The 24,087-nt window shown below is 38.1% G+C and overlaps 1 protein-coding gene across 5 annotated transcripts in view; it reads right to left on the bottom strand.

Annotated features, from left to right (window-relative positions):
• Nucleotides 1-24,087, bottom strand: part of SEL1L2 (SEL1L2 adaptor subunit of SYVN1 ubiquitin ligase) — a 174,313-nt gene that overhangs the window by 47,067 nt on the left and 103,159 nt on the right. For 4 of the 5 annotated variants that reach the window (XM_077777533.1, XM_077777530.1, XM_077777531.1 and 1 more), the window contains exons 4-5: nucleotides 22,483-22,585; nucleotides 17,808-17,970 (exon numbers count right to left, since the gene is read on the bottom strand). In XM_077777533.1, the coding sequence (XP_077633659.1) occupies nucleotides 17,808-17,970; nucleotides 22,483-22,532 (213 nt within the window). In that variant the 5' untranslated portion in view covers nucleotides 22,533-22,585. Of the gene's footprint in view, nucleotides 1-17,807; nucleotides 17,971-22,482; nucleotides 22,586-23,963; nucleotides 24,005-24,087 lie in introns of those variants that run through there. The other variant, XM_077777532.1, reaches the window with a different exon arrangement.

Below are 24,087 nucleotides of genomic sequence, written 5' to 3'. Positions count from 1 at the left end.
GTTTTTTGTGCAATTGTGAATGGGATCAGTTTCTTGATTTCTCTTTCTGTTGCTTCATTGTTGGTGTATAAAAATGCGACCGATTTCTGTACATTGATTTTGTATCCTGCAACTTTGCTGAATTCACGGATCACATCTAGTAGGCTTCTGGTGGAGTCTGTTGGGTTTTCTATGTAGAGTATCATGTTGTTTGTGAAAAGTGAAAGTTTGACTTCTACTCTGCCAATTCTGATGCCTTTTATTTACTTTTGTTGTCTGATGGCTGATGCTAGGACTTCCAGCACTATGTTAAACAACAGTGGTGAGAGTGGACATCCCTGTCGTGTTCCTGATCTCAGGGGGAAAGCTCTCAGTTTTTCCCCATTGAGGATGATGTTAGCTGAGGGCTTCTCATAGATGGCTTTTATGATGTTTAAGTAAGTTCCTTCTATCCCGACTTTCTCAAGAGTCTTTATTAAGAAGGGATGCTGTATTTTGTCAAATGCTTTTTCTGCATCTATCAACAGGGTCATTTCGTTTTTATCTTGTCTTTTGTTGATGTGATGTATCACATTGATTGATTTGCGAATGTTGAACCTGCCCTGTAACCCAGGAACGAATCCCACTTGATCTTGGTGGATAATTCTTTTTATGTGCTGTTGGATTCGATTTGCAAGTCTCTTGTTGAGGATTTTTGTATCTGTATTCATCAAGGATATTGGCCTGTAGTTCTCTTTTCTTGCTGGGTCTCTGTGGCTTGGGAATCAAAGTAATGCTGGCTTCATAAAATGAGTCCAGAAGTTTTCCTTCGATTTCTATTTTTTGGAATAGCTTGAGAAGAATTGGTGTTAATTCTGTTTTAAACATCTGGTAGAATTCCCCAGGGAAGTCATCAGGTCCACGGTTCTTATTTGTTGGGAGATTTTTGATAACTGATTTGATTTCTTCACTAGTTATGGGTCTGTTCAGATTTTCTATCTCTTCCTGTGTGAATTCTGGTAGCGATTGTGTGTTTAGGAATTTGTCCATTTCTTCTAAGTTATCCAATTTGTTGGCATATCATTTTTCATAGTATTCTCTGATAATTGCTTGTGTTTCTGAGGGATTCCTTTTTCATTCATGATTTTGTCTATTTGAGTGCTCTCTCTTTTCTTTTGAGAAGCCTGGCTAGAGGTTCGTCAATTTTGTTCATTTTTTCAAAAAACTAACTCTTGGTTTTATTGATCTGTTCAACTGTTCTTTGGTTTCTATATTGTTTATTTCTGCTCTGAATTTTACTATTTCTTTTCTCCTATTTGGGTTTGGGGTGCTCTTGTTGCTCTCCCTCTAGTTCCTTTAGGTGAGCTGTTAGATTTTGCACTTGCGCTTTTCCTAATTTCTTGAAATAGGCCTGGACTGCAGTGTACTTGCCTCTTAGGACTGCCTTTGTCGCATCCCATAGAGTTTGAATTCTTGTATTTTTATTTTCATTGGTTTCCATATATTTTTAATTTCTTCTCAAATTGCCTGATTGGCCCATTCATTCTTTAGTAGGGTGTTCTTTAAGCTGCATGTTTTTGGAGGTTTTCCAGACTTCTTCCTGTGATTGTTTTCAAGTTTCATAGCATTGTGATCTGAAAGTGTGCATGGTATGATCTCAGTTCTTTTATATTTATTGAGGGCTGCTTTATGCCCCAGCATGTGATCTATCTTGGAGAATGTGCCATGCACACTTGAGAAGAAAGTGAATTCCATGGCCTCAGGATGTAGAGTTCTAAATATATCTGTCAGACCCGTCTCGTCCAATCTGTCATTCAATTCCATTGTTTCTTTAGTGATTTTCTATCTGTTTGATCCATCCATTGCTGTGAGTGGAGTATTAAAGTCTCCTGCTATTAACACATTCCTATTCATAAGATTGTTTCTGTTTGTGATTAATTGCTTTAAATATTTAGGTGCTACCATAATCGGCGTGTAGACATTTATTTGTTAGTTCTTCCTGATGGATAGACCCTGTAATTATTATATAATGCCCTTCTTCATCCCTTGTTACTATCTTTACTTTAAAGTACAGTTTGTCTGATATAAGTATAGCTACTCCAGCTTTCTTTTGACTTCCAGTAGCATGATATATATTTCTCCATCCCCTTACTTTTAATCTGAAGGTGTCTTCCAGTCTAAACTGTGTTTCTTGTAGACAGCAAATAGATGGATTTTGTTTTTTTAATCCATTCTGCTACCCTATGTCTTTTGATTGGAGCATTCAGCCCATTTACTTTTAGTGTTATTATTGAAATATATGGGTTTAGAGTCATTGTGTTGTTTGTGGGATTCATGCTTTTGGTGGTGTCTCTAGTATCTTGTGTTCCTTGCAACATTTCTCTCAGAAAGTCTCCCTCAGGTTTTCTTGTAGGGCTGGTTTAGTGGTGACAAATTCTTTCCATTTTTGTTTATTTGGAAAGACTTTGATCTCTCCTTCTATTCTGAATGACAGGCTTGCTGGATAGAGGATTCTTGGCTGCATATTTTTTCTGTTCATCACATTGAAGATCTTCTGCCTTTCTTTTCTGGCCTGCCAAGTTTCAATAGATAGGTCTGTCACCACTCTGATAGGTTTCCCTTTGTATGTTAGGGCCCTTTTCTCCCTAGCTGCTTTTAGAATTCTCTTTGTCCTTATATATTTGTCAGTTTCACTATGATACGTTGTGCAGACTATCGATTCAAGTTACATATGATGGGAGTTCTTTGTGCCTCTTGGATTTCAGTGTCTATTTCCTTCCCCAGATTCGGGAAGTTCTCTGCTATAATTTGTTCTGGGACTCCTTCAGCACCTTTCCCTGTCTCTTCCTCTTCTGGGATTCCTATGATACGGATTTTCAGTTTGATTGTATCACTGAGTTCTCAAACTCTTCTTTCGTGTTCCTGGATCAGTTTATCTCTCTTTTTCTCAGTTTCTTCTTTTTCTATAATTGTGTCTTCTAAATCACTAATTCTCGTTTCTGCCTCTTCAATCAGTGCATTCGACGCCTCCATTTCATTATGTATCTCATTTATCGCATTTTTAAATTGATCATAACTATTTTTAAGCTCCATCATGTTTGTAGCCATAGTTTCTCTGATGTCCTCCATGTTTTTTTCAAACCCAGCGAATAATTTTATGATTATTGTTCTAAATTCTTGTTCAGTTATGTTGCTTACATCTGTTTTGAGCAGTTCTTTAGCTGTCATTTCTTCCTGAAATTTTTTGGAGGAGAGTTCTTCCATTTCATCATTTGATTAGCTTTCTATCTCTTGTTAATTTTTTAAAAATATTTTTTAACTTATTTCTAGGGGGGAGAGAGAGAGACAGTGTGAGCAGGGGAGGGTTAGAGAGGAAAATACAGACTCCGAAACAGGCTCCAGGTTCCGAGCTGGCAGTCAGCACAGAGCCGACACGGGGCTCGAACCCACAAACCGTGAGATCATGACCTAAGCGAAAGTCGGACGCTTAACCGACTAAGCCACCCAGGCACCCCTATCTCTTGTTAATTTTAAAAGCTTGTTGTACACTCTGCCCCTGGGAGTTCTGCTGTATTAGAGAGGGCTCTTTGGCTGTTCAGGGCCTGTCTGTTCAGGAAATGTTCTTTGAATGTGTCTCTTGTTTTCTCTTGTTGAGCGTTTGGTTATTTTGTTTCCCTACTAGTAGCAGAATTTGGGACTCTCCACCATGTGTACTTTGGCTTTTTTCTTGAGGCAGTCCTGGAAAAAAAAAACAGACAACCACACAAGGAACAAAGGTATACAAACGCACAGACAAAACCAATAAACACGCAAACCCAGGCTCAGATAAAAACAGCTACAACAACAAAACAGCTATCTAGAGGGGATGGGTGTGGTCTGGTGTAGGCAGGTCTTGTCTCCACTGTGTCCGCTGGCCTCCCTGAGGTCCCTCCTTGGTGGTTGTGGGGAGGAGAATGGCGTCGCCCCAGTCCCTTCTCAACCAAGCTTTGCGAATCACTTATTAGGGTCCCATCTCCCTGTGCTGAGGACATAGCCAAGGTATGCTGAGTTCAATATCCCGCGCCTCGCCTGTTTCCAGGTTTCAGTTCGAGGGCTTTGTTTATATGGCCCTAAACAGTCCCACAGGTCTCTGCTTCCCTGCTGCTGGGGGTTCAGTGGTGGGTGGGGGAAGTGTCTCAGCCTCAGATCCGCGGGGGTCAAGCAGTTATACAACCCCAGTGCGTGCATGGAACATAGCAACTTCAGGTCCACAGAGTCCGTGCTGGCACCGCTGGCGCCGCTGCCTCACCACCTGGCCGCCACCGCCAGGGATGGTGCCGGGAATGCTGCAGTGCAGTTTTTTCTGGCTCCTTCTGGGATGGCGTTACTTAGTTCAAAGTCAGCATCCCTGCCAGAACGAAAAAACACTCTCTTTCCATGCCAAGGTGTTTTCCTTCTCCAGGGATGGTTCTATGAGCAATCTCAGCTTCTCTTTCCTTTCCCCTGACTCGCCGCAGCTCACCACTGCTCGCCCTGGCTTTTCACTCACTGCAGCTGCACCCAAGCCGGGTGTTCTCCCCTCCCTTCATATCTCTTTGTCCTGTCCTGCTTTTATCTTCCCCAGTTCACACTCACACACTTACGTGGTTTCCTTTTCAGTGTATTCATCCTCTTTCTCCTCCCAAACTCCTGTGGCTCAGTGTCCTCCTATGACTTCAGGCCTTCTCTGTTTGAGAGATGGGTGCTAGCGAAATGCACAGAGCTCCCTACTTCTCTGCCATCTTGTAGTTCTCCTGCTCCTCACCCCTTTCTGAATGTAGGGGTACACTAGACATAGGCTCAACCAATCAGATTATTCTCCTCTGGACGCAGTAAGTGATTTGGGGTTGTTTTGTGATCTAACCAGCACTTTTGTGGAAATCATTGGGAAAGAAACTGGCTTCCTTCACAGAGATTTCCAGATATAAGGGCTAATGACACCTAGGGGTCAAGCCACTCAAAATAAAACCATGATAGTAAAAAGTAAAACAAAGAGACCAAGGAAATATGTTCTGAGGTCTTCATTCTGGACTCTGAATCCAGATTACCTAAAGGCAGTTATAAATTGTACTTCACAGTTAAATGAGTCCATAAGTCACACTTTTGCTTAAGCCAGATAGGTTGAATTTTCTGTACTTGAAATTCAAAGAACCCTAACCAATACAAGTGGACATCTCTATTGATGGGAAGTTCATTAAGTTAATAGACACACAATAAACCAAATTAATCTCTGTATAGTAGTTGCTGTCTTAGGACTTAGTTGTTTAAACTAAGTAATTTGGTGCATAACAACTCAATTCCTTCTTGTACCACTTTCTACCTTGTAGGCATTTTAGGGCAGCTATTTGATACCTGGTGTTCTCTACTATAAAGATTCCCTATTTTGCTTTCCTCCTGTGATATATTTTAGGTTATATTCACCATCTTGTGTGCTCTCTGAATCTGGTCTCTATTGTGGATGCCATATTTCTGTCATGGCCCTGTTGAAACAAAGTAGTTACAAGTTTCTGAAGAAAAGGAGGTACCCCAAAGTACATGAAACTACATTGCTTTTTCTTACTAAATTATGTGCAAAAAGAATGGCTATCACAAGCCAAGTTATAGAACTAAACACAGGAGAAATTGCCAAATCCCTAGGAAGAGATGAAAAATTAATGAATGAAAAGCTGTTGTGACCAATCTATTTATCACAAAGGATTATGATTAAGGTGTTCAACATCAAACATCGTCAGAAACTTCTTGCTAACCTCGAACCAAACTTCCAGCAACCTGTGATTCAATCGAAGAAAAAAAAAGTATAAATTTAGTCAAATTGGAAAGTGTCAGCACTAATAGTTGTAGAATGAGTCAGTAGTTTGGAAGAAATCCTGGAGGCAATCGAGGAACACTCCCTGAGGAAATGTCACACTAGTGACATTCTTAATGGTATGGAGAACGATATGTTGAAAAAGACAGTCATCAAGGAAGTTTTCTAAGTTGAAAACTGATTCAGTTAGACTCTGAATGAGAAGTATTTTGGAACACTTTGGTTTATTTAACTTATATTTACATTTTTATGTAATCAAAGACTGACATATGATGTAAATCTATGTCTAAAATGTCTAAAACAGAACTTTTAATAAGAGTAAAACAAAAATCTAGTAAGAAAACATTATTTTAAACTTTAACATAATTTATATAATTATATAGTTTACACTTAAATATATATATATATATATAAGTTACACTCGATGGTGTCTTATAATGGATAAAATACAGGATTATCATCTCTACCACATTTGTCAGATTTCTTAGTCTAGCAACCCTGTAAAATCAAGTTTGCTTAATACAAATTTTTAGTGAACTCATGCTGCTTGACAAATAGTACTGCTTCACTTTATGGGATTTTCAAAAGCAAACATTTTGAAAATATGATGGAGAATCTTACCATTAAACTCACCAGCACTATTTGTGATTAGCAGAATTTTACATCCTCCAAACCTTGTGGCTTCTTTCCTGCCCTCTTTAGTCACTCAAAATAACTGACAAGTTGGCAGTGACATCATGTGTAATTTCTCTCAGTACCCAGGGATGGAACAGGATTGTGCCAAAAACCCTGAACTCACTCCGAACAGATTTTTGTTGTACTCTGCTTCAGGTGCTTCTGAGAAGTGCATTCTACCTTTCTAATTCTGAATATAAGTATCCTTGTTCCAGTTAATATGGCTGTGTAACAAATTACTCTGAAACCTGGTGGCATGGTGGCATATAACAACCATTTGTTATGCTAAGAGTTCTGTGGATCAAGAATTTGGTAAAGAGTGGGCATGTTTTGTCTCTGATCCACAATATGGGGGCCTTAGTTGGAAGACTCAAAGGCTGGAGGATAGAATCATCTGAAGGCTTGTTCATATGTATGTTTGGCAGTTGATACTAGATATTGGTTGAGACCTTAGCTGAGGCTGATGGCCAGGACACATATATGTGGCCTCTCCTATAATATAGGCTTCCTCAGATTATGGTGGCTGAGTTCCAAGAGTGAACTTCCTAGAGAAAGAGCTAAGCAGAGGTGTATCCTTTTTATGACTTATCCTCAGAAATCTAGCATTACTTCCACCAAATTCTATTGTTTTGATATAGTCAAGAATCTCCCCTAGTAGAAAATAGGAGGTAGGGAAAATAAACTCCATTAGAAAAATGTTTTTATTTATTTCTGAGAGAGAGACAGAGACAGCATGAGCAGGGGAAGGTCAGAGAGAGAGGGAGACACAGAATTTGAAACAGGCTCCAGGCTCTGAGCTAGCTGTCAGCACAGAGCCTGATGTGGTGCCTGAACCCATGAACTGTGAAATCATGACCTGAGCCAAAGTTGGATACTTAACTGACTGAGTCACCCAGGCACCCCTAGACTCCATTTTTTGATTATATTGGTTAGGGTGCTGAAACAGTATATGGGACTGGAAATAATTGCTGTGGCCATTTTTAAGAAAAATAATGACCACATTGCTTTACAAAAGCCAGAATAATGTGGGGATATCCTACTTCCTCTTAGTTATTAATCATTATGAATTAATGAATTTAAGTATATTTGAGGTATTTCAGTCCATTGTGGTAATTATTCATGTTAGTGCTCAATTTTTCCATCTTTAGTCAACAGGGGGCTCTTTTGAGTTTGTTCAGTCCTTTGGTCATGACTATGGTATTTTCTGACAGCTTCTTTGTTATCATATCGTATTATATAACACCTTGTATTATACTGATATGACACCTCATATAATGTTTCAAGAGCATCTTGTACATTTTTTGTCCCACACCCAGAATTTGACATCTTCCAAAGATGTTGGTTACTTTTTAGTTGGAGAGGATTTGATTTTTATTTTAAACACAATTCCATCTTGGGAGGAAAGTTAGTATCTAAATATAAATTTTAATATATTTAAGAATACAGGGGTGCCTGGATGGCTCAGTCAGTTGGGTGTCCAGCTGATTTTGGCTTAGATAATGATCCAGGGTTGTAGGATTGAGCTCTCTGTCAGCTCCATGCTGAGTGTGGAGTCTGCTTCATACTCTCTCTTCTGTGCCCCTCTCCCCCACTCACACATTCTCTCTCTCTCTCTAAAATAAAAATACATGCGTATGTATTAACAATTAAAATTCTAATACTACTGATGGCTTAAAATATAAACATCAATGCCCTACTCCTTTCTTGGCTACTCTTTATTCCTTTCATAAATAACCACTTTTAATTATTTTTGTTGTTTTCTTCACATAACTTACCACCATTATGATTCTTTTTTTTTTTAATGTTTTTATTTATTTTTAGGAGACAGAGAGAGACAGCGTGAGCAGGGGAGGGTCAGAGAGAGAGGGAGTCACAGACTGAAACAGGCTCCAGGCTCTGAACTGGCAGTCAGCACAGAGCCCGACGCGGGGCTCGAGCCCACGAACCGTGAGATCATGACCCAAGCGAAAGTCGGATGCCTAACCGACTAAGCCACCCAGGCGCCCCACTACCATTATGATTCTTGATAAATGTCTACTACTTGCTGTTAATTTTTATATTTCATACATTACATGTAGACTTTGCTATATTATAGATAATGATTTAGGTCATTTACATTTAGGTCATTTACTTTCTCACTTTTTCTCCTTGCACCTTCTTGACAGAATCAACACTATTTTTTGTCAGAACATAATTTGTTAAAGTCCGTTCTGGTGTTCCTAGTATGTTCAAGATTCTACTTATTTGGAAATTTATAATTCCTGTCACCATTTTAAGGAGTTCATTCCATACTTTTATGTATATCAGTGATAATATACTTTTCCATGCTTTGTATTAAAAATAATTTGGTCTTATCCTTTCAAATATTTGAAGAACACAAAGTCATAGGCAGAATCCTTTGGTGGATTGCGATAGGCTTGCTTTCACCCTGGCATCAACTCATTAGTCTATTCTTCAATTACTATCGTCAAAGCCCACATTTCCATTTTTTCATTGAGTTTATGAAAATATCATGAAAGGCTTTGCTTAATGTCTCACTACATGAAGATACAACAAAGTCTGATAATTCATTTGAAACAGAAAATGAATATTTTGTTAAACTTTTTATTACAATTTCAAAGACAAAGAACTATGTTACTTTTTAAATTAAGGAACTGACTGCAGAGTTCCGCAAAGCACAATAACTCTAACATGTGGTTTATAAGTATAATTTGTGTAATTTACTTAATCCACACACTGAAAAAAATATTCTATGGTTTGGCCAATTCCTCTTTAGTCTCAAAGATTATCTTTTTAATGGAAAGTTGACCATAAGGGCGTTATAACAAGTGGATGGCGTCTGGAATCCTGGTACTTCTCTAACCCTTGTTGTTTATATTTAAAATGGCTAATTATTGGCTCCTTGTAAGGATGTCTTTAGTTAATATTAGATTTTTTATTTTTCTTGCAACTCTTAGCAATTTTTGATTCTGCTCAATTTAGAAACTGGTTTATTTATTTAAAAATTTGACAGTAAACACATATACTGACCTTTATACAAGTAAATGAGGATACTGTTCTATTGAGTTGAGCTTGTATTTTACGATACTTTCACCAAAAGTGTATGATTTTGTGCATAGCTTATCACATATTTTGGCCTGTTCTGCCCAAGAAATTTGTGAGTTGTGGATTGTATGGGAGTTAAATTTCCATTCTGTGACTGGGGAGAGGAGCCTTTCTCTGTATAAAGCTCATTCTAGAAAGTAAGGCCAAAATCATGATTTTAGCAGTTTTAAAACCAGCCCCAAAGGCACATTCCTTCTCTCTTTCACTGAAAAATAACAATGGGTGATTTTGAATTAATTCTCTGGAGGGCTCAACTAAATTCCTTCTTCCTTCCTTCCTTCCTTCCTTCCTTCCTTCCTTCCATCCAGCACTAAAAGAAGACAAAAGATGTTATGGATTTTCATGTAGTAAATATGCTGATTATAATCAGTATTGTCTAATTCCTTTACACTTGGGCATTGTCACCTAACAACCTTACAATAAGCAGTTTTAGGATTTGGCCTGTCTTCTGAGACATAGCTGAGATGAAATGAGATTAATTATAGAATGGTTCAAGCTTAATCCAGAAGAAAAAATGCTGTAAATCATAAAAGCAGCTATATAATAGTGATGACATCAATGACACTTTCAGTGGCTTTTAAAGGTCAAACTCTGCAAATTAGTTTTGTTAAGACTTGATTCTGAACTCAACAATTGTGCTTTGGTTTGTAAGAAACTGTTATAATAGCTGGGATTTGAATGGAAAGAGTTAAGAATAGAGAATATTTTATTACATTCAAAGAAAATTACTCAGCTTCCATAATAATTTAATTTTAAATATTCCTTTTACTTTTTATATAGGAGATTATTACTAGAAAGGATTAAGCATTTTTCCTTTAATTACTGCACAAGGCTTGAAAGCATCCAAGATCATTACTTTTAGCTCAAACTGCATTCAAACAAAAGTGTGAATCAACCCTAATGAACAACTCAGATCCTATCTGTACCCTCAATACAAAAAGAGCATTAATGTCAAGATGAAATATTCTACACAGGTAATCCTAAAATTATCAAAGTGATTATTAGGTTGATGCTAAAAATTATTTTTTTTCAGTAGAAGAACAGTGCTAATAAGTACAGTCCCTCTACAGAGCACTTCTATAATTTACATCCAAGATAAATGAAGAATATGTGAAATCTTTGCCATTGAGATAGAATTATTCAAGAATTACAAAGCATGGAAAAGCATGCTGTCACTTATATCCTCCTTACTGTATCAATTAAAGTTATTTTTACATAAAAGAATGGATTTTCTTATAATTCATAGTAAAATTTTTGAGCTATATAACTAAGGAAGTAAATGCATCTGTGTCAAATTATTTTTCTGATATCAAAATAATATATACTCATGAATAAAAATTTAGATAAATAAAACCCAGTATTTTTAAAAAGAAAATAATTACAAATAATATCACTGTTTAGAGATTATCAAATTAAATTAAGTTTTAAGGTGATATGTGGATGATCTTTTTTGTGATTCTTTTTTTATTTTATGTTTAAGTTTTTATTTATTTTGAGAGAGAGAGAGAGAGAGAGCACAAGTGGAGGAGGGGCAGAAAGAGAGAGAGGGAGAGAATCCCAAGCAGGCTCCATGCTGCTAGCACAGAGACGGACACAGAGCTCGAACCTACGAACTGTGAGATCATGACCTGAGCTGAAACCAAGAGTCAGTTGCTTAATCGACTGAGCCACCCAGGTGACCCTATTTTGTGATTCTTACAGCAATGAGGTTAAACCTACTTTCTTGTTGGTAAATTGACAAATTTCCTATGAAGCTATTCACTGATATTGAATGAATCTTTCTAATTCTGAATTTTTGCTTCCTGAATGAGAATCAGAAATAAAAAATATACAATTTACCTACTTCCAGCTGGTATAATATAGTATCTTAAAGGACACCCTCTAGTGTACGTTTTAGTTTTGTTTGCTATTTCCTTAATTTTCCACCATTTTCATGAAGACTACTCTGTTAATTAACAGTTCTTCTTATTTGGAAGGTATAGTTTCTTTGAATATTAATACAATAGACTCTGTTCATAGTGATAAATGCTTTCGTTGCTCTTACCAGAATTTCCTTCGGTTTATTTGGAATTTTGTGGGATAAGCCATTCAAAGTACATGAAAAAAATAATTATGCCTCTTTCCGTCCATCCAGCTTGTCTTTATACATAGCCTGAAACTGCATTTTCCCCTGACCCCTCACTGCCACTTTATAATATGGATTCACCTCTTTTTCCATTTTCTTTGTTAATTTAGATCTTTACTAGATTTCTGGCACTCTAGACTCTCCATTTATTACAGTTCATTATTTCTGTTTGTTCTTCATTTGTTCCCCAGAGACAGGTGTCTTCATACTCTTCATTCTCTATCTCTATGTCTCTCATTCTATTTCACTGCTATTCTTAGTATACGTTTTCAACTTCTTTAGCCACATTGCTGTTGCTGAATTGTCCTCAGCAGTTCCCAGCAATATTTGCTAAGAGTGCAGGCAGGATTCCTGTACCAGGGTGGCACAAACAGCCTGAGAAGAAATGTGGACACCCAGCCTGCTAGTCTGTTAGCTCTGTTAGAAAGCTGTGATCAATATGGCATGGGCCATCCTAGTTGCAGTCATTGAACTAGTTGTAGCATAGAATCTCTTTAGTTGTTCTTTGTACAAGGACATAAATCAACTTTAAGCAGATTTGCTATTGGAAACAGGTTTTCTTATAGTGAAGACAGGGATGAGAACAGAATTACAGAACAGAATCCAGCAATCCTGCTGTAGTATTAGACCAGGGTCTTGTAAGCTCCCTGCTCATCCAGTTATTAACACTCTGGTCACTAGATCATGGGGAGGTCAGGGAGGAGGGTGAGTCTGAGTAAGGAATAACAGTGTCCAGGATGTCAGGGAGTGCTTGGGACAGAAACTTTTTGCCATCTAGTATTGCAGCATTACAATAAAACAGTTTGGTTGAAATTTGCATATCAGGTCAATGTCAGCCTTTCAAGTGATGTTTGTCCTCACTCATATTCTATCTCCTTATCCTCCTGAGACCAAACACACACATCTATCAGACAGATATTATCCCCATTTTACAGAGGAGGAAATTGAGATTCAGAGAGTGCAGGTCACAAGAGCCAGATTTAATGGAGCTGAGATGTAAAGCCAGGACTGACTGACTCCAAAGACAAAGCTGTTAGGACTAAAATTGTTTCACGACATTATTCATTAGTGTTCCTTAATATCTGCAAAGGGATCATGTACACCTTATTTGGTTCTTGCAGCAACCTTATAGTGTGACCTTCTTATCAGTTCCTTTTGCAATTTGGGACACCTGAGGTTTAGAGAGGCGACACTGAAAGAATGAACAAGATGGAAGCTCATTAGGTTGTAAAATCTGCACTCACATACTGTCAAACTTTCTGACTCCAGAACCCCTATCTGCTACCACACCATGCCACCCTGAAGTCTGCAATTGCACATTTTTGAGAACACTGTCCCAACAATGCTTGCTTTCCTCTACAAAGATTGCATGGCCAATGAACATACATTTGGAGTTGTTCTTCCTGGCATTGGATTAGCACTCAGCCAATTACATTCTTCTACCTGATTCTCCTTCAAACCAATGGCAAGCATTTGAGGGTCAATTAACAGGGATTAGAGGGCAATCTGTGGCTGGAACCACATTAATTAGAGTACTGGGAGTGATACTCTGAATTCAGCTCTGAAATCCATGTGTTTTATGTACCATTTATGTTAATTTGGAATTTATTTTCTGGGAGTAGTATTTTGACCTTGTACCAAAAACTTTATTTAAATAGAGACAAATAAATCTTTTATGTTGCCTATATCCAACATTCTAGACTGGGTAGAAATGTCACTTCTTCCTAGAAGCCTTCCTTGCCTGTTCCAGGCAGAACAGTTTTCTGTACCCAAAGCATTTGATACATACTGTAGTCTATCTAAATAGTGCTACAAGTAACCTCTTTGACCTTGGCTACAGCAACTTCTTATTAGACATGTCTCCAGAGGCAAGGGAAATAAAAACAAAAATGAACTATTGGATCCTCACCAAGATAAAAACCTTCTACACTGCAAAGGAAACAACCAACAAAACTAAAAGGCAATTGACATAATGGGAGAAGATAATTGCGTATCAGATAAAGGCTTAGTTAGTATCCAAAATCTGTAAAGAACTTACCAAACTTAACACCCAAAACCAAACAATCCAATGAAGAAATGGGCAGAAGATATGAATAGACACTTTTCCAAAGAAGACATCCAGATGGCTAAAAGACACATGAAAAGATGCTTAACATCACTATCAGGGAAATACAAATAAAAACCACAATGAGATACCTCCTCACACCTGTCAGAATGGCTAAAATTAGCAACTCAGTAAATAAGTGATATTGGCTAGGATGCAAAGAAAGGAGAACACTTTTGCACTGCTGGTGGGAATGCAAACTGGTGGAGCCACTCTGGAAAACAGTATGGAGGTTCCTGAAAAAAATTAAAAATAGAACTACCCTATGACCGAGCAATTGCATTAGGTTTTTAGCCAAAGGATACAAAAGTGCTGATTCAAAGGGGCACATGCACCCCAATGTTTATAGAAGCACTATCAAAAATAGCCAAATTATGCAATGAGAAACAATGAAATCTGGCCATTCGTAGCAACATGGATGGAACTTGAGGGTGTTATGCTGAGCAAAATAAGTCAGGCAGAGAAGGACAGATACCATATGTTTGCATGTATAGGTGGATTAGGAGGAACTTAACAAAGGACCATGGGGGAGAAGAAGGGGAAAAATAGTGGGGGAGAGGGAGGGAGGCAAACCATGAGAGACTCTTGAATGCTAAGAACAAACTGAGGGCTGATGCAGGTGAGGGAGAGGGGAAGGGGGGTGATGGGCATGGAGGAGGGCACTTATTGGGATGAGCACTGGGTGTTATATGGAAACCAACTTGACAATAAAGTATTTAAGGAAAAAAATAGCCAAATTATGGAAAGAGCCCAAATGTCCATAGAGTGATGAATGGATAAAGAAGATGTGGTATATATAAACAATGGAATACTACTTGGTTATGAAAAAGAATGAAATCTTGCCATTTGCAACAATGTGGATGGAAATAGAGTATATTATGCTAAGAGAAATAATCAGAGAAGTCAGAGAAAAGACAAATATATAATTTCAGTCATATGTGGAATTTAAGAAACAAAACAGATGAACATGGGGGAAGGGAAGGAAAAATATAATAAAACACAAAGAGAGGCAAACCATAAAAGACTCTTAAATATAGAGAACAAACTGAAGGTTGCTGGAGGGGAGGTTGGTGGAAGGATGGGTTAAATTGGTGATGGGCATTAAGGAGGGAACTTTCAAAAATAATTAAATAAATAATTAATTAATTTTTAGATTAGCTAACATACAGTGTAATCTTTGCTTCAGGAGTAGACTCCTGTGATTCATCACTTACATACAACACCCAGTGCTCATCCCAACAAGTGCCCTCTTCAATGTTCATCACCCACTTTTGCTACCCTCCAAACCCTCCATCCCCATCAACCCTCAGTTTTATTCTCTGTGTTTGAGTCTTTTATGGTTTGCCTCATTCTCTGTTTGTATCTTATTTCTCCTTCCCTTCCCCTATGGTCATCTGTTGAGTTTCTCAAATTCCACATATGATAAAAATCACATGTTTTTTATCATATAAAAACAGAGAAGGATGTTTGTCCTTCTCTGACTGACTTATTTCACTTAGCATTATACATGAAGGGCACTTTTAGGGATGAGCACGGGGTGTCATATTGTAAGAGATGAATCACTGGGTTCTACTCCTGAAGCCAAGACTAGACTGTATGTTAACTAACTTGGATTTAAATTTAAAAAATTTAAAAAAAATTGTGGTTCAATTATATGTTTATATTTCAGATTGACCCATAAGGACTTTGACCTATTAATCTTTTGCTACTCATCAACTAAGATTATGTTTGGCACATAGTAGGTGTCCATGAAACAACTATTGTCTTAATTAATACTCCCACTGAAAAATAAACTGCATGTTCACTAGTTTGGAAATCAATTTGGAGATATCAGTTTTAACTATTAATTTTGAGAGAGAGAGGGAGAATGTGTATGTATGTATGCATGGGGGAGAAACAGAGAGAGAGGGAGAGAGAGAATCCCAAGCAGTCTTCACCCTGTTAGCACAGAGCCCGATGTGGGGCTCTCTCTCACAACTCTGAGATCATGACCTGAGCCGAAATTAAGAGTTAGACACTTAACCTACTGAGTCACCCAGGTTCCCCTAGGAGATAGCGTTTTTAGTGCTGGATGTGGTGGTAACATTTAGTCTGTCTTGGAACTTTATATTTTTGATTAATCAAATATGGGTAATTAAATTCTGAAAGTCTCATATTTTATTATACCATTTATAAATCTGTTTAATATTTTATAGATATAATATTTGATATTTAATTGGGGTAAAATAGTATTCAACAACTTAAATTAATTAAAATTATACAGATATTTAAAATGATGATGTTCATCTATATATATTTATATGGCAAGATGTTTATGGTATATTATTAAGTGAGTAAAGAGCAGGTTAAGAAATAGCAATTAAAGTATGATCTCAGTTTTGTAAGAATTCTATATAGTTATGAGAAAAAATTCTACAATAATAATAGAGTAATGATAATATTTATATCCTTTCTTTATTATGAATGATTACAAAGTTCCAGTATGGAATTAAGTGCCTTCATACATTATTTTAATCCTCACAATAATTCCATTAATTCATTCATCATTAATTGGTTCAACATTGAACGTATATTTCTTGTGCCAGGCACTGTGTTGAATATTAGAGATAGAGCTATGAACCAGACAGACATAGTATCCAGCGTTTTATCATATCCTAACTCTAGAGATGAAAATTAGAGAGGCTGTCTCACCCATCAGGGGTCTTCTGGTCCAGCTTCTGTTTCAATTAAATAAACACAGAGACTCCTAGGCTACATTTGCCATTGGTCTATTCAGGTGGATACAGCACAGGAATGATAGTTGCCTAGCAGGGCAGCATCAGGCCTTCCCTTCTTTGGGAGTTCTTGGTGCCATTCACACAGTCCTCTCGCAGCCATTGTCTTTGGTTCCTCAGATGACTCAGACTCCAGGAGGTGAGATCCATACTGAGTGGGTGCAGGATCCTCATTCCTCAAGTAACGATTTCATAGATATAGTGTCCAGGGTTCCCATGAGAATCAAAACCACCATCAGGTATTTATAGTTCATTACAGTTTCTTTGTCCCGGTATAAAGGGAGTTCATCAGTCAAGTGATTTCAATCATAAGTAATGCTACCTAGAAACAGCTTAACATTTTACTCCTATTAGATTACCAGGGAAACACAACTAGAGAGTGTAGAAGGGGAAAGGATTTTGTTAAGGAGGTATCCAAAAAGCAAGTGGCAGAGTGGATTCAACTTTAAGTCTTTCTGACTCCAAAGTCTAGCTTTTGCACTTTATTGGGTGATACCAAAAATGATCTCTGGGAGAAAAGCTTTTTAGACAGTTTTTACCTTCTTCTTCATACTTTCTGAATTCTCAGACCTTTTCGTATAATGAGAATTAATTTCTTTTGTAATTAGAAATAAGTGTTTTTATTAAAAAGACTAACAACATGAAAACAAGCTTTTGGTTTGGCATTAAGTGAAAGCAGCCAGAAACAAAATTATATATGCATTTGCATTGTGACTAGGATGATGTAAAAAGAGAGATGCACAAGGAAGAAGCCAAGAAAAAATATAAGGCAGTCCTAATAGTAGTTGAGTCAGAATGGTTGGCTTGTGAAGGGTTTTCTTCCCTCCTTCCTTCCTTCCTTCCTTCCTTCCTATATTTATATTTTTTCTAGATTTTCTATGAAATGCTTATATTATTCTTTGAATAAAATGAAATGCATTTAGTAAAACAGAAAAGGAAATTTAAATTTAATAACTATGTTAGGGGTTCAGAGTTCTCAAATTATTTCAAAACACACCCATGGACCTAAGATGGGAAGCTGAATTTTAGAGCAGTTCTGTTGCATTCCTGACGGTCACCCAAGTAACTGAAAGAATTTGCCCAGGGCATTTGCTATGACCCTACGCTGACACCACTATTTCAGCACATTACTGCAACTTCCCTAGGTCTGTGTTCATGTGGTAGAGTGGGGATATTATTGCCCAACTCCTTTCACATGTTATTTGTCTATTATGTAAGGTTTACTTTTCATTCAAAACTCACGTTTTGGGCTTTATACGATCCTTCTTTAGCCAAGGACTCATATAATTGGATAGCTGCTGTTATGTTTTGCATACCAAAATTTCCAAATAGCAAAGCATCAGCCATTTTCTCCATAGCTTTCAAGTTTCCCATGTCAGCTGCTTTGGCAAAGAATACATAGGCTCTGTTTCAAAAACATGAAGGTAGAGGTTCGGTTATCAAAAATGAGTTTCTGCTCCCTCCTTCAGACTACTTCTCCCTAACAAGTAGGACCAAGTTGTTATTGCTGCTAACAATATAATTTAGCTAAAGTCCACCCCATCTATAGACCAGTAGGTTTTTTATTCAGCCCTACATTATCTAAGATGACAATTTCAAATATATTTGACAAATAGTGAAGCTGCTAAAAAGGAAAAATATGTAAGATACATCATGCTTCAAGCTTATTCACCAACTGAAGTGAAATATTGAGGCCCTTGTCCTAAAAACAGTGAACTTTCCCATAGCCACCCACATTATAGGAGTATTTATTTTACAAAATGAACTCTGAAATATGTAACAACATAATCAAAACCAATCAAAAATAATCAAAACTGGAATGTCACATCTAGAGAGCTACTATCATGAAAACAACAGTCCCTTTATATTCTGAAATAATTTTTTAAAAGAACATATGCTTCAGCACTGTGTGGAAAAACAATAACCAAATAAAGCCCAATGGTTATTAGTGTGCTAAAGTCTAACTGCCTGGTTCAAAATCTGCCTCTACCACTTGTGAGTCCGAGAGCTTCAGACAAGTTTTTTAACTTCTCTGTGCCTCTCTCATCTATGGAGAGAGGTAATAATAGCACTACCTTCATCGGGATGCTGGGAAGATTCAGTGAGATAATCCAAGTGAAGTGCTTGGCATTAGTGCCTGGTACATAGTAAGCATTAAAAAAAATTAGCTATGATGATGATGATGATGATGATGATGATGATGACGACGATGACTACTGCATACATTCTAAAGTTTTATAGCATGGCAGTTGTTCTCCTATAATTAGTGAGTAAATGGTGTGAAAGTTCAGTGATAGATGCCATAGGATTGCCTAACACTGTATTTTCTGAGTCCCATCAGAAATCACTTGGACCTGATCTGTATAACAAATAGTGATGGAGAGCCCTGCAAGGTCAAAACTTGAGTCAGAGACAGAGAGTACCTTTGGGGTTTATTTTTACTTTTATAATTTCCTTTTTGGTATTGGTAAGACGAGAAAGCATTAACTTCTACTTGTGACCTTGATTCAAATATAGGAACAAATGCACGAATCTACCATTGCTACCAACTCAGAAGGGTCAGGAGACTCAGCTTTATGTACCACCTATCCATACTGATGATAAAAGAATCTGTTCTTGGTGGTGGGAGCAGGGTAGAATGGGCTTGGACTGAGTGATAGTTACATAGGCATTAGGATCCTGGATGGCAACACAGTGAATAGACTCCAGTGGAACAAAAAAAGCCAGGAGGTCAAGCAAGAAATTAACTATGGTGGGAGCAAGCTAAGATTCTGGGGACCAGAAGGCAAATAAGACAGAAGGTCTCAAAGGCCAGTGAATACAGATGTCTGGCATCCAGGGGTAGGCATGACATCAGGACACAGATTCCCTGAAACCCTCCTGTCACGTGGTTTGCTGCTGCAACCACATAGCCTGCTGGCACCAACATGGACCCAGGCAGAGAAACTGGAGATGGGCTGCAGGAGCCTCTTCTGATCCCAGGGGGCAGTAAAAGCTTGCAAAACCAATTCCTGTAGGTGTCTCTGATTCTAAGGGAGGGGTGGGTACCTTGGTCTCCTGTCAGGAAGGTCCAAGGTGATATAAGGAATACTAGAAGCAGGACCCAGGGCTGAGGAAAGTTGTTGGTAAGTAGGTGGGATTAAGATCTAGGTTGTAATCCCCAAGAGGGAAAAAGTAGGAGAAACTGAGCAGCATTAGCAAATCCCTAAAAAGAAAATTCAGTTAGGTATCTGGAAAATTTCTGAAGAAACTGGTATTGGATAGTAAGCTGGGTGCTGGGGAAGGAGGAGACTCAATGCATCTCTAGGATACATTAGAAATTTGGTGTAGAGCAGTAGCTTACTTCCAAATCTTGTTAATGGGGAGTAATTCCTAATGATGGCTATCCCTGGCCGTCTCTGAGGCTTCTAGACTCTCATAGACAGGCTTGGGTCTCACTGACATATGCTTGCTTAACATCTTTACTTCTAGCACCAATCAATGACCATTTGTAGCTGAATGAATGAATGAATGAATGGGGTCAAGATGTGGGTGTGGATGAGCCAAAGTGGCTGGTAGCACCTGTATCTTATACAAGAAGTGGTGGAGCAAGGAGGTCATAGGATAGAGGAATGAATGGGAGAGAAATTATTTCTCTGTGGCCAGTACGGTTTTTTTCTCTCCTCTGACCAGAACTTAGAGATGGCTATATTATATGTAACTGGCTTATGAGGAAAGCAGACCATCCTGATAACTGAAGGAATTTCACTCAGTTTGCCCACAAATTCCTGAAGTCTCTTGCTATGATAAGATTTGGTTTCAGTTCTCTATCTGCCAACTCAGAAGGGTCAGGGGACTCAGCTTTATGCACACTCTCATGTATCTATTCGACTGCAAAGATAAGGTGCTCTTGGAGTGCTTGGCTGGCTCAGTTGGTGAAGCATGCAACTCTTGATCTTGGGGTTGTGAGTTTGAGCCCCATATTGGGTGTAGAGATTAGTGAAAAATAAATATTAAAAAAACAAAAGCTGTTCTTCTGGCACTCTTGAACAAGGATAAGTTAGGCAAGAATAGCCTGAGATTGAATGACGCCTAGGCAGGCATGAAGGTTTCTGCACAGTTGGATGGTCTCCTTTCTGAGCTTGGGTTTCTCCCCATTCTTTAAGCCAAAGAGGAAGGCACCCATCAAGATTAAGTAGATAGTTACTTGGGAGCTTCTAATAGTGATTTTATCCCTTTAGACTGAATCTAGGGTTTTCTTGAACTTAATAGGGTATACCCAGTGGGCCTTCATCTTGGGTTTACCTGCTATTAATCTGAAATCTCAGGGACCAGCCCCTTTCCAGAATTCCATTGTTCTCTCATACAGGTGGGCTGGGTTGAGAATTCTCTATTCCTACTCATGCATTCAGTGAGCACATGAATGAGCAGATTTCCCTATCAGGCTGGATTGTAGTGTCGGGGTCTGATTTAACCCCATCCTCATCATGCAGCCCCCAGAGATGCTCAGCATGAGACCAGGTTTTGCAGGGGATAGTTTCCTTTGCTCTTATAAGGAGTTTCTAACTTTCCCTAGAGAGAGGTCCAACTCCTTTACCTCCTTTCTTGTCACTTTGGAAGAATTACAGAATATTTTTTGACCTTCCATTTCCTTTTCTGTAATTTGGGGATAATAATTTATGCCTCTTAATATCATTATGAACCATGAATGATAATCCACACATAAATACCCAGAACAATAATTAGCACAAAGAAGGAGCTTAATAAATGGAAGTTGTTTATAGTTGAGTACCCCTTTATCCTCTGTACTCATACTCTTTTGGGAAGCTTTGAATTTTAAGAAAGAATTCAGGGGCTCTGCTGCTGCCCTATCTAGGGTCTGCTGCCACAGCATTGGGCTGCTTTCACAGAGCTGGTATGCCCAATTTGTGTGAAAACAGAAGATGCCTCCTAGTTGGAGTTCCAGAGCCCATTCTTTTTATTATTGCTTCAGGACATACTTGTTTTCTCCTCTTCCACACCTTCCTCTTACCATTTAGAGGTCTAGAAATAAAAATAACAAATGCTTATCTTCTGCTTACTATGTGCTGGGCATTGTCCTTCTTAAGAGCCTGACCGCACTATCTAGAGCACAGCAAGGTTAAATAACTTGCCGAGGGATAACACAGCAAGTTAATGGCAGAGCTAGGATTCACTCCCAAGGTTTTAATTACAGACTTGAGGGGTGACCTAATGTCACCTAATGTCCCTCTACTCTGGGGACAAAATATTTCTTTCTCCCCATCAGACAAAGTAGACAAGGGAAAAGAGAAATGATGAACATGGAGTGAGACCATGTGGCCATAGCTTGGTTACTTCCCAGCTGTGTACTTGTGATCATCTCACTTTCACATCTTTGAATCGTGGTTCCCAGCTGTTTGCAGGGGGAAAATGAAGCTCTTCTTAAGTCATAAGGCTGTTCTGGGGATATAACGGAATCACATACATGAAAGTGCCTTGAAAACCACAAAGTGCTCTACAAATACTGAGTTAGGCAGAATAAAGCATTTTAAAGCAAATAACTCTAATTCAAATAACAGATATTATTTTATTTGAAATACCTAATTTAATTTTAAATTAAATATTTAAATTAAATTTGAAATACCTACTTTAATTTTAAAGTCAAACAGAATATTTTTGCCTGAATACTCAGATTAGTGCCTTAATTCTGCATTTCACTTAAAGTGTAGGGACCACAATTTCACATACAATTCTGTTTGTTTAGGCTAATTTGTAGGATTCTTTAAATATCAATTGATCTTTCTAAAAACAAAAGCTCATGGGCAAATAAACTTATTTGTTATCCCAATAAGCTTTTAACAATAAACAAGATTTTGAAATTGTTGTTTCTTCTCAGCCAGAAATTTAAGTTGGCTTAGGTAACTGGATAAAGACTTACTCTGCTTTTTGTTTTTGGCTTTTAGACTGCTGGAGAATCTTGATGCCCATCTTAAATAGTTGATCTCCTTCATCTGTGAAATTTTTCTTTGCTTGCTTTCTTACTATATATGGGCAAACAAGGAAAAATAACATTATTTTTATGTTTTATATTTTGTCTTTTTAAAATTTATTTTGAGAGAAACAGAGAGGGTGGGGAGAGAGAGAGAGAGAGAGAGAGAGAGAGAATGAACGAGAGAATCCCAAGCAGGTTACATACTGTCAGCACAGAGCCTGATGTGGGGCTCAGTCTCATGAACCGGGAGATCATGGCCAGAGCTGAGATCAAGAATTAGACACTTAACCAGCTGAGCCACCCAGGCACCCCGTGTTTTATATTTTAAAAATAATGTGCTGCCATATTAGTTTGGGTTTTGCTTATGAGGGGGTTGAGATGAGTCTACCTAATATGTGCCATTTTGGCATGTGGATTATTTTGAGCCAAGGACATTCAAGGCTGAAAAGATTCGGGAAGAGGCTTTTACCTCCCCCTTAATCGCCTGTAAGAATTTAGATAGAGTGCCCAGTCCAGGAAGATAGGTATCACTATCTTCATAGATAACTATGAAGAGTATGGGTTAGATGAAGGGAAGTTAGTAGGGTATGTTTGTTCAAAACCCTCTCCATCCTATTGTGTCTACATGGCATGACGACATTTGTTTATCAAACATTTGTTCTTCCCATTTTCCTGTGAATTGTCTTCCTTCCTTTTGAAGCCCCAGACCTTACCTCCTCAGGATGGCTTATAAGCCTCAATTGCCCATATGAAATTAAGTTTGTTTTTCTATTAATTTGTCTTATGTCAATTTAATTAATAACCCAGCAAAAAGCCACACAAAAACTAGAAAGGTAGAGGAAAATGTTTCTTTCTTTACACTCTTATTTTTTAACCTCTGCATTTCAGGATCACCTTGGTTTTGCTCAGAAGATAGAGGCTGTCTACAGAAGTATCCTTTTCCTGTCTTTTGTTAAAGTGTCTGGAGGGTGGAGGAGATAGGAAGATGTTAGATGGTAAGAGGATCGGAAGATGCTCCCCAGTCTGAGAAAGGGATGCAAGGTTCCACAAGTACAAAGCAGGAGGGAAGGCTTTCAGGGAAGGGGCTGCTTGGTGTACTCTAAAGAAATGATCTTAGACACCAAGGGCTCATCTCGCAGACTCCCTTGTCTGAGCAAGGCCCATAAACCTTAGAGCTATAAGATTCCAAGAGAATATGAGGACCAAGAAATGGGCATCTCCTAGATATCCAATGTACATCTACGATTGGAGGAGAGAATCTCCCTGAAAATTTTGCCCTGCCCATGGCTTCCTCCTCCTCCCCAACAACCTTTCTGAGACCTTGGAGAAAACACTCGAGAGAGAGTACCAAAACAACTTGACTTTTTGGTATGAGAACTCAGAATTAATTTTATAGGATTTGAAGAAATAAAGAAATGGAATTTTACCTGCTACAATATTTCTCAAACATTCATATAACACTTCACAATTTTCAAACCATTGTCATCAATTTACAGATTCAGAAAGCTATTTGGAGGGAGAGTCAGCTTTACAGCTCACACTTTCCCCCCA

Source organism: Crocuta crocuta, unplaced genomic scaffold (genome assembly GCF_008692635.1).
Source record: "Crocuta crocuta isolate KB4526 unplaced genomic scaffold, BGI_CrCroc_1.0 scaffold187, whole genome shotgun sequence".
Taxonomy (NCBI): domain Eukaryota; kingdom Metazoa; phylum Chordata; class Mammalia; order Carnivora; family Hyaenidae; genus Crocuta; species Crocuta crocuta.
Note: the sequence above shows the minus strand (reverse complement) of the source record. Positions and strands in the feature narration are given on the sequence as shown.